Source organism: Lonchura striata, chromosome 15, assembly GCF_046129695.1.
Source record: "Lonchura striata isolate bLonStr1 chromosome 15, bLonStr1.mat, whole genome shotgun sequence".
NCBI classification, from domain to species: Eukaryota; Metazoa; Chordata; class Aves; order Passeriformes; family Estrildidae; genus Lonchura; species Lonchura striata.
Window position 1 is genome coordinate 10,627,617 of NC_134617.1, and position 14,014 is coordinate 10,641,630.

A 14,014-nucleotide genomic window follows, 5' to 3' on the forward strand; every position below is an offset into this window, starting at 1 on the left:
GTATCTTTAACAGATTAAATACCTTTGGTGGAACATCATTAACTCTTTCTGCTAACTGGTGTTATATCCAGTTGGACCTCTGGACAATTGATGGGACAGAAGAGGACCCTCAGTCCCTAGTGGGTTTTTCAGACACATCCATCATTTGCTTAAACCACAGGAGAGTGAACTAGATTTGGTACAATTTCTAGCCTGACTATTTGTCTTGGAACTCGTTATTTAACCATTTGATGCCACAGTATCATTTATTTGTTAAACATCATTTATTCTGTGTGTGAGGACAACTTTGGAGCTAATGTTTGCAGAAGGCTCTTAAGTGTCTTGGTTAGAGAAGCAGATGGGTGCTATTTTCTTAATAATAAATTAAAGTACAGACATATTCATTACATAGTGTATATTCATTATATAGTGTAATACTGTGCTTGAAGCAGACAAAGAGTTCAATGTTAATAACATTTGCTTGTATGCTCCTTGGATTTTAAAATATTTTTATTATTTTGTCAGACATAAGGCATTTTATTCCATAGTCAGGTCATACCCTTTCCCAAGAAAAGCAGAAAAAGGCTGAAGAAGATAAGGGGCTGCATGTGTTAAAAAAGAAACAGTGAGACCTGACCCTTTTTTAGGTGGAATCCCTGGTGATCCTAATGCTCATTGGACACTTGGGATAATGACCAAAGTACTCATTGAACATTCCCACCATCACTGGTGGGATCTTTTCTATTGACTTCACTGAATCTTGGATCAAAGTCTTCAATGCTGCTAGATAAAGTGCAATAGATTTTGTGCAATATCACCAAACAACCTTGCAGGTTCTTAAATATCATTCAGGTTTTTTAAGCTCCAAGGGCTTAAAGAACCTGAATTATATTTAAGAACCTACTCCAAATCATGTGACACAGCTCTCTCAGCCTAAATGAGTTGCCCAGATGGAGCTGAAGGCAGAGCTTTGGCCTGGCTGAGGCAGTTTCTGAGGAACCCATTTTGTTCCCTCCACTTCCTTGCGCTCAAGTGAATGTCAGACCTATTTCTCTGAGTAATGACAAATCCTTCAAAATACTTTAAAGGTTTAATTCAGGCTCAGCTTTTCCACAACCCAGTAACCGGATACTTGGAATGAGGGATAAAAGATAATTAAATTAGCATTTGTGCAGCATCAGTTTCTTCAAGGAATATGCCCCAGAAGATATCCTGGGGCAATGTTCTGGAGAGAGCAGAGGAGCATCTTCAGCAGCAGGATCCTGCAGCTGATCAGCCACAAAACTAATGTGCTAAGAACCTAATAATAACAGAGGAAAGATGTCCTTGAACTTCTCTGAACAGAGATGTTGATTCATGTTCTACTCTGATTGCAGCCACCAGACTCTCAGTCTCAGCCCAGACCGTTCCATTTAACCATAATTTCAGTCCCCAGGATGAATGCCCCGTGACAAAACCTGCCAAATCTAATCTTGCTTGGCTGAACCCAATCCATGCAGCCGGCCAAGCAGGTACAGGAGGGGTGCTGAGGAACCAGAGGAGTCCCTTCATTGCCCACACAGCTCCAGCTGCAAAGGATGGGCATCTACACCCTGAAACAACAAACACGGGGGAAATCCAGACAGCTCAGACCTGGGGAAACAGGTATGGAGCTGTGGGCGGGTGGCTGGAGGGCCTGACAGATGAAAGGAGCAGTGATGGATGGTGTTGTAGCAACAGTCACTGCAAAGGCAGAAAAGGAAACAAAAGAAACAGGATATGGCTGTTTAAGGAGGCTGATATGTTACATTCCTTCAAGCATTTATGAATTCCTACTTATGTGCGAGAACATAAATATTGGCAATTACTTTGAATTATTTTTGCCTATTCAATAAAGTCACTGCCTGTGTTCAGGGTTTGGAATCTGCGCTGTTATATTTGTGAAATCTGGCTGCACAAGTGCAAACTTTGGGAATATTAAGAGAGATCTAAGATAAGACAGTAAATCAGAAGACCAATCTTGAATTGCTATAGCAATCTTTAAAATTCTATTGGCATGTTATTTGCCTGCTTTTGGTCTCAACTGGTGCCCAGGAAATTTTATCCCAGAAATGGCAGGATCTGGACACCAAAATATCTTAATTCTGGCCTGAGAGCCCTAGTAGTGAGATGAATGCTTATTCTATTTGTTTCTTTACTGTAACCAAAAAAAAAAAAAAAAAAAAAAAAAAAAAAAAAAAAAAAGGAATAAGCTAAAGCCTATGACATAAAGAAGGAGTTTCTTCATTTTGTATTATTGAGTTTATTCATGTCTTGCTCATGGATGATGAATGCTTACTCTTCTGTCCAGTGTGAGCACCTCATAGCATTTCACCTCAAAGATCAAGCACAATATTTTTCAAAAGATTCTTGGAAATCCTTCTCTGATGAACTGAATTCAGGAAATAGTGAAAGTTCAAACTGTTAAACATACCAATTACACACTGTATTTTCCATGTCCTTCTAGGGGATGTTCCCTTCAGTCCCTAAGATGTGACATAAATGTGCATTATTGAGTAGAACCTTGGTGTGAGGAGATGCCTTGGGCCCCTATAGACACTTCTGCAAAAGTCCTGGAAGTGATGAAGAACGGCCTGAGTGGAGGGAGAAAGCATCTGCTCCAGGAGCTGAGCTGAGCTGTGTGCCTCACGTCCTGCCCTCACAGCCTGAGCTATGCTATCAGCATTGCTTTGCCCTTACCGTGCAGTTTACACTTTGCAGAGCACAGCCTCTTACACGAGATGAGGACTGGTCCTCTGGATTCTCCCCAGGTAGCTTATGGAACACCCTCAGCACAGCAGGAATGCTGTAATTGGGGTGAGACAGCAGCTGATGGACGGGGCTAAATGAATTCCAGCAGAACATACTGGGATAAGATATCACAAAATGTATCCCCTCTTTCTTAGCGTACTGTTTGTCCCTATCAGTTTAAGGCTGAATGAATGGGAGAACTCCTGTGAAATCCATCTACAGGGACCTTTGTGATCACTGAATATTAATGCTGGCGTCTGTGGAACTCAGCCTTTCAAAAAGAGTTAGTTTGCTGTACTTATCTCTGAACGATAAAAGGCAAACTCTCCTTGACCTGCATAAATTGGGAACATTCAGCTTAATTCTCTCCAGTTGTCTGCATTCTGGAGCCGTACAACACCCAAAAAAGGATGCATTACTGTAAACAGAGTCAAGAGAGAGGGTGATAAATGCTGAAATCCCCAGGAAAGGCTGGGGAGCTCTTTTGCTGGATAGGTACAATCACTTGGATTCTACTGTGTGAAAGAAAAATGTGCCAAATTTGTTTGCAGACTATAGCAACAGCTGACATCTGTCATGATTTCACAAGAGAAAAACCAACAAAATCTCAGTGTTTAGCTGCTCAGTGAAGTGACTCACATTAGACCAGAGGTTTTGACTTTGTTCTTCCAGGCACCGTTTCTGATGGGAAATCAATCAGTTTAATCCCATAATGGGAACAATTATCCTTGCAGAAAAAGCAAATCACTTGTAATCTCATCTTCTGCTTGCAATATTGTGCCAATATTTCTTTTGATTTTCTCAACTGCCATTCATGGTCACAGTGGCATGGCTGTGAAAAGGTTACAGGGTGAGAGCCAGGGTTAATCCTGCCCTTGTTGTCAGCAGCAGCTGAACCTGCCGGGAGGAGGTCATGCCCCTTCCAAGCAAACAGACCAGCTTCTTCCATCTGCTCCTATATTCCAGGCTTGCAGCTACACAAATGAGGTGAAAAAGACCCAAGGATTTGCTTTGGTGTGGCAGCAGTGAGTGTGGCAGGGCAGCAGGGCAGCAGGACAGTCCCCATGTACCTGCTCTGTGCTGCCTGGCTTGTCATGGCATTAGTCTCAGTCTGGGGATTAAGGTGAGAAAGGTCAGATGTGACCTAACAGGCACTTGCTCATCTGTTTGCTCTGACTTCTGAGATGGAAAGTGAGACTGACAATAGGGTGAACATGAAACCAATTCATTTTCCAGCAAAATTGGTAAGAAGGAAATACATATATATATATTTTAAGTGGTTTGTTTGCAACATTTTGAATGCATTGTGACCTTTCTTTGAGCCCTGATGTCAGCCTTGTCCTTGTCCACAGCCTTCTGCAGAGCTGCCATTATCAAGGCCATGGTGTTGTTGAGCTCTGATGTGAGCTGGCCATGCTGTGTCATTACTTCCTGGTGGTCCCCTTGGGAAATCCATCACAGGCTCTTATCTTGTGTTTAGTCTGCAGAGTTGGGAGGTAGGGACTTGTCCTTGCTGCTTAGCAGGTCAAAAACCCCAGCACATGAAGTTCTGGTAGATAACTGGTAGCCTGATGAGCAAGACTCAGAATTACTTAGAATATTGTCTCACGAATATTTGCCAGAATAGAAGAATAAACTGTACTTTGTGTCAGACCCTGCTGCATTTTACTCTCTGAACAAAGGCATCTGCATCTTACAAAGGCAAAGGATTTACCTTTGTCTCTTTTGTGACTCTGCTCCTGCTGCACAGTGTTGCAAATCAAAGATGACTCTGACCCTGTACAGTGAAGTTTCTTAGTTTTTATAGACTCATCGAATGTTTTGGGTTGGAAAAGACCTTAAAGATCATCTTGATCCAGCACCCTGCCACAGGCATGGACACCTTCCACTAGACCAGGTTGCTTCAATCCCTTAAATTTCCAAAGCCTTGGGAGGCAGCTGACTTCTTCGCCTGAATGTGATTACAGAGAAGAAATTCTGCTGGAGGAAATTGATTTCTTTCATTACCCTAATGGTTTCTATCACAGCTGGATTTTTCTCTGTGGGATGCTTAGATCCATGAGACTAACTTCTTAGAAATGATTTAGACAAACAAATGAATTAAACAGAATTCAGAATGACAGTTCCCAACACTTGGGCATCTGCCAAGGAACTTTCAAAAGCCAAAATAATAACTCAGATCTGAGAGATCCTGCAAAGCCTATAAATTAAGTAATCCTTTGGAAACCTGCAGCTAAAGCTGCCATAGGGTTGAGATTTGCCTGTACTTAATCCAAGTAAGGAGTTTCAAATTTAATTGTTCACAGGATGTTGAGGCTTTGGAATTTTTTTTTTAACTATTAAGTAAAGGAATAAACTGGAACCCTTGAGACTCTGTTGTATGTGAATCCTCTTGGGATAGGAAGGCACCAGAAAGGACTAATTCAGGCAATGGAAATGGAAATTAATATCAAAAAAATCAAGGATTACTGATTAATATAAGGAAAGGAAAAGAGATTGTACTCTGAGAAACACTGACTACTGGGAGGGCAAATTGCACAAATGCCATGAAACATTGCTTGGAGTTTTTTATTCCCACAAGGATTTTGAATTAATATGATAAGCATCACTTTTAGGGACTTTTTCCAATCAAAAATATGAAGAGGAGTAACCAGCATTAAAAAATACAAATAACCATTCACAACAAATGATTTTTAAACACAAACCATGAGCCTCTGACACACAATTTTAACAGGAGTTTGGCTGTTGGCAAGGCAAACCCACAGGCTAATGGCTAGTTTGATGCTTAAAGCTGCTTTTAAATCATAGAACCACAGAATGCTTTGGGTTGGAAGAGATCTTAATATTCATTTCAGTCCTCTGCTAGGGCAGTGACAACTTCCATGAGACCAGGTTGCTCCAAGACCTTTCCCACCTGGCTAGGAGTATTTCCAGGGATGGATAACTCATGACTTCAGCCAATGAAATGGCTCTAAGCAGAAACAGCCAGAGCCCTGACGGCAATTTGTACAAGCAAGAAAATCTCCTGACCTGAAGAACTATGAAGCCATAATGATGCTTTAAATCACTCTCATATGGACAGATGTTCAAAAAGCATTGAGGGGTCATTATCAGGACTCTCAGATAAACACAGACCTCTGCTAGATATTGGGAGGGTGACAGATGGAAAACGTGAATGTTCATTCAAAATAGGACACAAAGATCCATAGTTTACCCAGTTGGTTTGTGATAACAAAGGAAGGAAACTGAGAATGTCACTGGTGGCAAAGTAGAGCCTGAATGGAATAGTCAGAAAGAGAAACAAAGAGGTGATAGGTCTCTGGGGTGGAAAAATACTGGAAACAAATATCAATGAAAATATCAGGGAGGGGAAAGATAAAGTGAACAGAGTGATGAGATTGAATTCATGAACATGTTTGACCTCCCTTATGTGTGGTCTTTGTTAGAGCTTGCTGTAGGGTTTCAGCACTCAGCTGAAGAATGAGCACACTGGCAATACTGTATTTCAGCTGGATGTTGAGGCTTGCTCCCAAGCAAGGTTCAGCTGCTGTCGGTCCTGTTAATTTCTCTAAATTGGTTCCAATTAGATTTTAGAAATTACCTGAAATAGAATTGAAAAATTCTCATTGAGCAATCTGTTCTGGAGAAATGTGTCCTTGTCAGTGGGGGTTGGAATACGTTGACCTTTAAGATCCCACCCAACCTAAGCTATTCTGTGATTCTATGATTCTATCAAAGACAAAACCAGAAATTTATGACCCAAATTTTCATGGTTGAAGTGAGAGCTGACTGGGTCCTTTGTAGACTGCAGAGTCATGTTTGCTTTGCTCAAAGAAAGCACATGTGGAAAGGTGTGTGAGCAGCTGAGAGAACATGGGGTACCTGTGAACCATGGACCTCTTTAGCTAATGTTCTCATTCCTTGCATCCTGGGGAAAAACATCTATGACAGAGGGGTGCAAAATTAGTTCCTGATACAGTTCTGAATCCCGAGAGCTGCTCTGAATATGAACACTTTCAATCAGGAGCAATTCAAATGAATATAGTTTTCTTCATAGTAAAACAGTTTTTATTTCACACAGTGTAGTGTATTATGGAATATAGTCTCATTTGGAATAAACCCACAAATTTATACCAATTTGGCTAATTTTATTTTACTTGGGTTAAGTTTTAGATGAGGCATCAGTTCCATAACGAGTGATCTGGGCTGAGCATTCAAAAAGCCTTGAAGAGAAAGTGCCTTGGAGCCAGCAGTTTCCTGTCTGCTTTTGAAATGAACACTCTAATGTAGGGGATTTCTGTGTTTTGATCATCTCTTGCCTCTGCCAGCAAATTACTTGGAACCCCTGAAGCTTTGCTGCACAGCAGAGCTGCCCTTCACAGCAGGGTGCACCTCAGAACCCACCCAGGGAATGGAGCTCCAGCGAATGGCAGTGGGAAATGTTTGACTCTACAGAACTGTGAGTTTAGTTTTTTTCTCTTCTTTTTTTTTCTTTTTTTTTTTTTTTTTCCCATAGCTCTTGTTTATTTTGTTGCTACTTTCCAGTAAACTTAGTGCCCTTCACAGAAAGAATTTTTTATTTTCCCTCCTAAGAGGAAGGACACGCTGACACGCTGCATTTGTGCACATTTTTAACTCTGTCCTTCAGAGAATCCTCTTCATCACTGAACAGCAAGAGCAGGAGAGGTGGGACACAACCCATCCTTCAGCTCTCTGCAAGAGGAATTTTGCTGTTTGGCTGGGTGGGTTTTCTAACACAAGCAAGAAACCTCAGACCAGCCTACTCTTAGGCTTCTGTAAACTGGGTGATATCATGCAGGAATAAGGAGGTATGATTCATCACCCAGACAAAAGTCAGCCTGTGTAGCCTCTGTTGGTGAAGGGAGGCATTTGGGAGGAACAAAGAGTAGGGGAAAGCTCTGCTGGTATTGGCTGCAGTTAGACCTCTCCTCTCTTGTGTTTCAGGTTCCTGACACAGCATGTAGACTGTACTCATGCTTATGTATCCCAAAGCTGCAGGACAGCTCAGGAGCCCATTTAAAAGTCACAGCTGTGACCCCTGTGCCAGAGCAAAGCCCAGAAAATGGGCACAACAATGAGCCAATCACACAAACCTTCCCATGTCACGAGCAAAGAGCATTCACAGCAAATGGCACATAAATCAAACTTGCAGAAACCAGGCAGCAAAAAGGTGCTCAATGAAACTGGACTTTTTAAACAATGAATCCTTCGTTAGGTTCTTCTATCAAGTGGGATATTCTGGTCCAGACCTTTCCAGGAAGAAAAGGAAATTTTACAGATATATGGAGATTTTTTTTTTTTTTTCCCAGCCTCAGAAGGACATGCTCTGCAGCTCTACTGACCACCCACCCCACCTCCAACCCACCACTGTATGCCTGCAAACCATCCCATTAAACACTCACTGGCAGCATAGACATCTCCACGGTGCTCCAACAGCTGTGCCACCAAGAAACTGAGATCCTCTGCAGTGCCAGGTGCTGCTCCAGAGACCCCTGCAAAGACACAGTAATGTTGGGGTACAATGGCCGTGAAGATACTCTGAGGACTGGAGCACCTCTGCTGTGGGGACAGACTGAGGCACCTGGGAGCGTTCAGCCTGGAGAAGAGAAGGCTCTGGGGACAACTGAGAGCCTCTTCCAGTGCCTAAAGGGGCTCCAAGAGAGCTGGAGAGGGACTTGGAGCATGGGCCTGGAGAGACAGAACAAGGGAGAATGGCTTCAAACTGATAAAGGGCAGGGGTAGATTGGATATTAGGAAGAAATTCCTCCCTGTGAGGGTGCTGAGGCCCTGGCCCAAAGCAGCTGTGGCTGCCCCATCCCTGGAAGTGTTCAAGGCCAGGTTGGATGGAGCTTGGAGCAACCTGGGATAGTGGAAGGTGTCCTTGCCCACAGCGCAGGGTTGGATTGAGATGCCATTTCAGGTCCATCCCAAACGAAAACACTCTGTGATTCTGTGATTATTTTATTAGAAGTTTATCTTTTGCCCAAGTGACGACCATGAGAGATTCACAAACTGCTTTAAACCAAATCTGATTATTTCCTTGAACCTTTTTCTCATTCGACGGACTTATTGTAATGAATAAAACAGTCACAACCAAACGTTTACTGACCTATTGCATCATTTTTCTTCCACTGCAGAGGATGAAACTGCAGTGAGGGGAGCTTTGAGCACACCGAACTTATGCTTTACTACTAGTAAAGTACTGCAGCTTCACCACTGCGAGTAGTCACTCCGAGCCCCACTTATAAAAGGATTCGGGAGGAAATCAGTGCCGAAGCTCCCCCACCGACAACCGAGCCGGGTCCATACTGCCCCCCGGCCCGCCCTGAGGGCGGGGTGTGCCGGGAGGCGGGCTCGGTCCGGTTCTGGGCTCGGTCCGGTTCTGGGCTCGGGCCGGTTCTGGGCTCGGGCCGGTTCTGGGCTCGGGCCGGTTCTGGGCTCGGGCCGGTTCTGGGCTCGGTCCGGGCTGGAGGCGGGCTCGGTCCGGGCTGGAGGCGGGCTCGGTCCGGTTCCGGGCCCGGTCCGTGCTGTGGGGCGGGCTCGGTCCGTGCCGGGAGGCGGGCTCGGTTCGGTTCTGGGCTTGGTCCGGTTCTGGGCTCGGTCCGGGCTAGAGGCGGGCTCGATCCGGGCTGGAGGCGGGCCCGGTCGGTGCCGGAGGCGGGGTTGGTCCGGGCTGGAGGCGGGCCCGGTCGGTGCCGAGGGGCGGGCCCGGTCCGGGCTGGAGGCGGGCCCGGTCGGTGCCGAGGGGCGGGCCCGGTCGGTGCCGAGGGGCGGGCTCGGTCCGTGCCGAGGGGCGGGCCCGGTCGGTGCCGAGGGGCGGGCCCGGTCGGTGCCGAGGGGCGGGCTCGCTCGGTGCCGAGGGGCGGGCCCGGTCCGGGCTGGAGGCGGGCCCGGTCGGTGCCGAGGGGCGGGCCCGGTCGGTGCCGAGGGGCGGGCTCGGTCGGTGCCGAGGGGCGGGCTCGGTCCGTGCCGAGGGGCGGGCTCGGTCGGTGCCGAGAGGCGGGCTCGGTCCGTGCCGAGGGGCGGGCTCGGTCCGTGCCGAGGGGCGGGCCCGCTCGGTGCCGAGGGGCGGGCTCGGTCCGTGCCGGCGGGCAGGAGCTGCGCTCGGCAGCCGGAGCTGCAGCAGTCCGCGGGCAGGGAGCGCCCGCCGCCGCCGCTATGGCCCACTCGGTGGTCCTGCGTGGCCCTTCGCCGTGGGGCTTTCGCTTGGTGGGCGGTAAAGACTTCAGCGCCCCGCTGACCATCTCCAGGGTGAGCTCGGAGGGGAGCGGAGCGGGCGCAGGTGATGGGCGGCGGGCGGGTGGTACCCGGGCCCGGCGGGTAGCAGCGCTTGGGCTCTTTTGAGCTCCAAATTATTCTATAGACACTCAATACACTCAAGTAAGTGTTTCCCTCTGAGCTTTGCACTGTTTCAGCTGCCTTTCCCAGTGTTACAGCATTCTCCATGCTTTAGTTTTTTGGATGTTAATTCATAAAGATCTGCTTTCAAAGTTTTTAGTGTTCACAGGGTTTGGATTTGTGCCCTGGACTGACTTCACAGGCTGTTGGGGTTTTTAAGGAAGGCATGAGTTAAGTCAGCAAGAAGTTTCTCTATGCAGACTGCAGTGTTCTGGGGTCTATGTGGGCTGGTAATAATTACTGTGTAAGTGTACTCACACTTGTGTTTGACCTCACAAATGTGTATTCTGGAAAATTCTTTGCTAAGACACCACAGATAGCTTGAAATAGGCTTTGTGTGTAGATGTATGTGAAAACAAGCCATCCCCCATGCAGGAAGGCTGGCGGCGAGGTGGTGTGATGGGCTGTGTGATGGATGAGGTGCTGTGTGTGAGCCGGGCACTCTGCTTTTTGGGCACTCACGTTTCCATGGCCGTGTGGCTGCCATGGCAAGGGCTGGGTGCCCTGAGCTGTTTTGCCTTCCCGGCATGTCGGGCTCTCTAGCATTGCTGAGCTCCCCCGGGCAGCTGCTGCTGAAGTTCTGGAACAAACACTGAGTGCATTTGAAAGGAGCTGTAACTTAAAAATACTGTTGTAATGCACACAAGCTGTTTGCCGTCTTTTCATTCATCTATCTGCCGAAGCTGTGACAGAAAAGAGAAAATGCATATCCTGAGTTTTGAAGAAATAATTATGGAAGAGAGTGTGTGTTAAAGAGATTTAGTTTGTCTTTGAGTTCAAACATGTCTATTGCATGGCTTTGTTTCTGTTTTTTGCTTTGGCCTGTCCCTTTCCAAGTGCTCCAGTGAGGGCTGTTTTAGAGGAGTAACAGGAGGAGATGGATGGAGGAGAGGGAAGGCCAGGGTGGGGCTGGCTGTGCAGCGCCTGGGGCAGGTGTCCACACAGCTGGGGTAATGTGCTGCGACAAGGGGCACTCGGCTTTTGGGGTTCAGCCTGAACCTCCTGGACATGGAGAGTTCTATTTCTCCCCTGGTAACATGGGATGTATCAAAAATCACTTCCCGGCAATTGTAGAAATGTTCTTGTTGTAGAAGTGAACATCTGAACTTAGTAGAGGGAGCCAGTTTTCCTGTTACTTAGGAAAAAAAAAAGCCTGCTTTAATATTAAACAGGAAAAACCTAAGTCTGCTTCTGCCTAGATAGGTGGCTTGCCAAATTTCTTGTTTGATTCAGCAAACCTGGGAGGTGTGAGGAGGATGATTCTCCTCAGGCCAGGCTTGCTGTGGATCGCCAGGAGTTGTAATGCAAGAAGCAGATGTAGGGTGTTATTCCTTTTGACAGCCTTTTAAATTGGATCCTTTTTAAATTCTGTTCCCACTGAGGAGTGGGCTGATGCTCTGATGTGCTGTACTCTAACGCCTGCTCCTAGAGTGTGGTAAACAAATCACCAAGATGTAAATAGAGATGTAGGGTGCTCTGCTTGGCCTCTAGTCTCTAGACACAAGAAAAGACCTCACTTGCTTTGCAAATAGTGCCTGAAAATGTTAAAGCTGGGGAAGAATTATCTTCTGCTAGAGCGCCTGGCCATGGGGCTGCAGGAAGGAGCTGCTGGAGGGCTCCCTGGGGAGCCTGGGCTTTGCTTGTGGTGGGTCTGTGCAACCCTGCTACTGTGCAGAGGACTGATCATGGCTGTTGTGATGCCATATTCCCTTTTATTCTGTAATTGTCCAGGAAATCTGTCCTTTCTGGCTTTAGATCTTGGCAAGGGGGCTGGGGACTTCCCATCTCCAGGAATGAGAAGCCTCCATCCCCTTTGCCCAGCCTGGCTCATGGCAGGAGATTCTTGCTAATTGTGGAGGCTTTTGGCTGACTTCTGCTTCTCTTCAAAGTGCCTTTATTCTTTAATTTCAGTTTTAATTGTTTCATACTAAAATGCCATTGAATTACAAACATCTTTGGAAAAGCAGAAATTCTGCCGGCAGGCAGGACCACACTCTGATTCCCACATCCAGCTGTGGGCCCAAGATGCCAGCGTGTTCTGGGTGTGCTGGGCTGCCTGGAGGATGTGGCATTGCTGTGTCCCACTGCTGGGCACAAAGGGGGCTGAGGATCAACGTGTCACAAGGTGTTTGGGCTGTACAGCTCTGTAAGTATCCTACCTGGACTGGTTATGTTGAGAAATCAGGTTGCAGTTTGGGATTTGAGGCATCCAAGGCCACCCACATGCAGCGCTGGGTGCTGGAGGCTGGAAATAATGAAAGGAGCTGCCAGGGTGAGCTGAGGAAGAGGCACAGTGGTGCAGGGCAGAGAGGTGTCAGGTAGGGGACAAAGCTGAAGGCAGTCCACAAAAGTGTCTTGTGACAAGATATGGCTCAAGAAATAAATGACCATATATGGATTTGTAGCATGGAACATGACAGTGACCCTGTCCTGCTTTGGGATCGAACTTGGCTTGCTCACAAGGGTTTACTTTGGCCTTTAGCCCCTCTGAGGTGGCTGTCTGTGCAGGTGCTGGTGGTATTCAGTCTGTCCCTGGCAGCTGTCTCAAATAGGCTCATGACATTAAGCAATGGTATTTTTCTTTTGAAAACAGGTCACTTCCCTCTGTGATTTTGTAAGTCCTAAGTGACAAGGGGTAAGGATCTGATTGCTCTGCTGAGCAGCTGATGCTGAACTCTGCCCTGCAGAGGCCAGGGCTCCAAGTGAGGTGGTGTTGAGTTCCTTGGTATTAAAAGCAAATCCAGAAGGGCATGCTTAGTGTGTCTCTCTCATGCAGTCACATGAAAAGTTAGGTGTGCTACAGCTACCCTTTTATCTCTTGTTTCTTCCTGTATATTCAGGAGGACCCATAGCAGCAGGGCTGGAGTTTGCTGGGCTGGTTTGGGGGCATGCAGCTCTGGAGGGTGATACTGGTCTGTTGTCAGCACAGTGCTGGAGGGGATTTGTGGCTCCAGGCTATGCTCTTGGTGGGAAACACAGTTTGTTTTATACCCAGTGTTAGAGTGAGCTAACATTAGGTGTAGGACATCACATCATTAATGGTTACACCTCCTAATGATATTTATAGGGGCAGGAAATGATCCAAAAGATCTGCTTCAAGTTGACCTTAATGATGTGACAGAAAGTGGTTTTAAGATTTAAAAAAATTTCTGGTAGCTGCTTTTCCATGGCACAGCAGGCTAATACTGGGTGCTGTGTTTGCCCTCTGTGGGAAGGGGGTTCCCTGAGGCTCTTACTCCACTGAAAACATTCATTTTGACCAGCGGCCATGGCTCAGGAACAGGAATGGAATAACTCACTTGGCTGTTCTCAGTATTGTGCTTGCAACCACATGAGTGAGTGCTGTGGTTCTGTGTGGGATCACAGTTGATCTACCCCTTGCCTGGGATTAAAAGATAATCAGTCATTAGCGTAACTAGAGAAGCTGAATGCATTTAATCACTTAAACTTGCTTGTCCTGCTCCTGGAGCAGCTGATGTCATTCTCTGCCCAGTTCTGTCAGTATTAATCCATGCACTTGCTGTTTTTGAAATCATAGATAAACTACTTGGCTAAACAGATAATTGACAAATGGACCAATTTCAGTATTTTTTTGAATGAGATTTTAATACAATTTTTCCTTTATCTGCTGGTTTCAACATTACCCGCTGGTCCCTAGTGGAGCAGCAAAAATGCAAGTTTCAGGGTTGGCTTGGAACTGTAACACAAGAAGGATGAGAAATAATTGGTCTGCAATCCATTATCCAGGTATTGTTTGAGTTAAGGTTGACTTTTAAACTTAAGCAGCTTTCACATTTGAGCAGAGACGTGTCCTGTTAAAGGTTAGGATACTCGAGAAAGAATTCTG

General features: G+C 46.3%; 1 protein-coding gene across 1 annotated transcript in view; it reads left to right on the top strand.

Annotated features, from left to right (window-relative positions):
• The first annotated feature begins 9,873 nt into the window (after positions 1 to 9,873).
• PDLIM4 (PDZ and LIM domain 4) overlaps positions 9,874 to 14,014 on the top strand; it is a 47,461-nt gene continuing 43,320 nt past the window's right edge. The window contains exon 1 of the mRNA XM_021549477.3: positions 9,874 to 10,020. Coding sequence (XP_021405152.1) covers positions 9,928 to 10,020 — 93 coding nt within the window. The 5' untranslated portion in view covers positions 9,874 to 9,927. The remainder of the gene's footprint in view (positions 10,021 to 14,014) is intronic.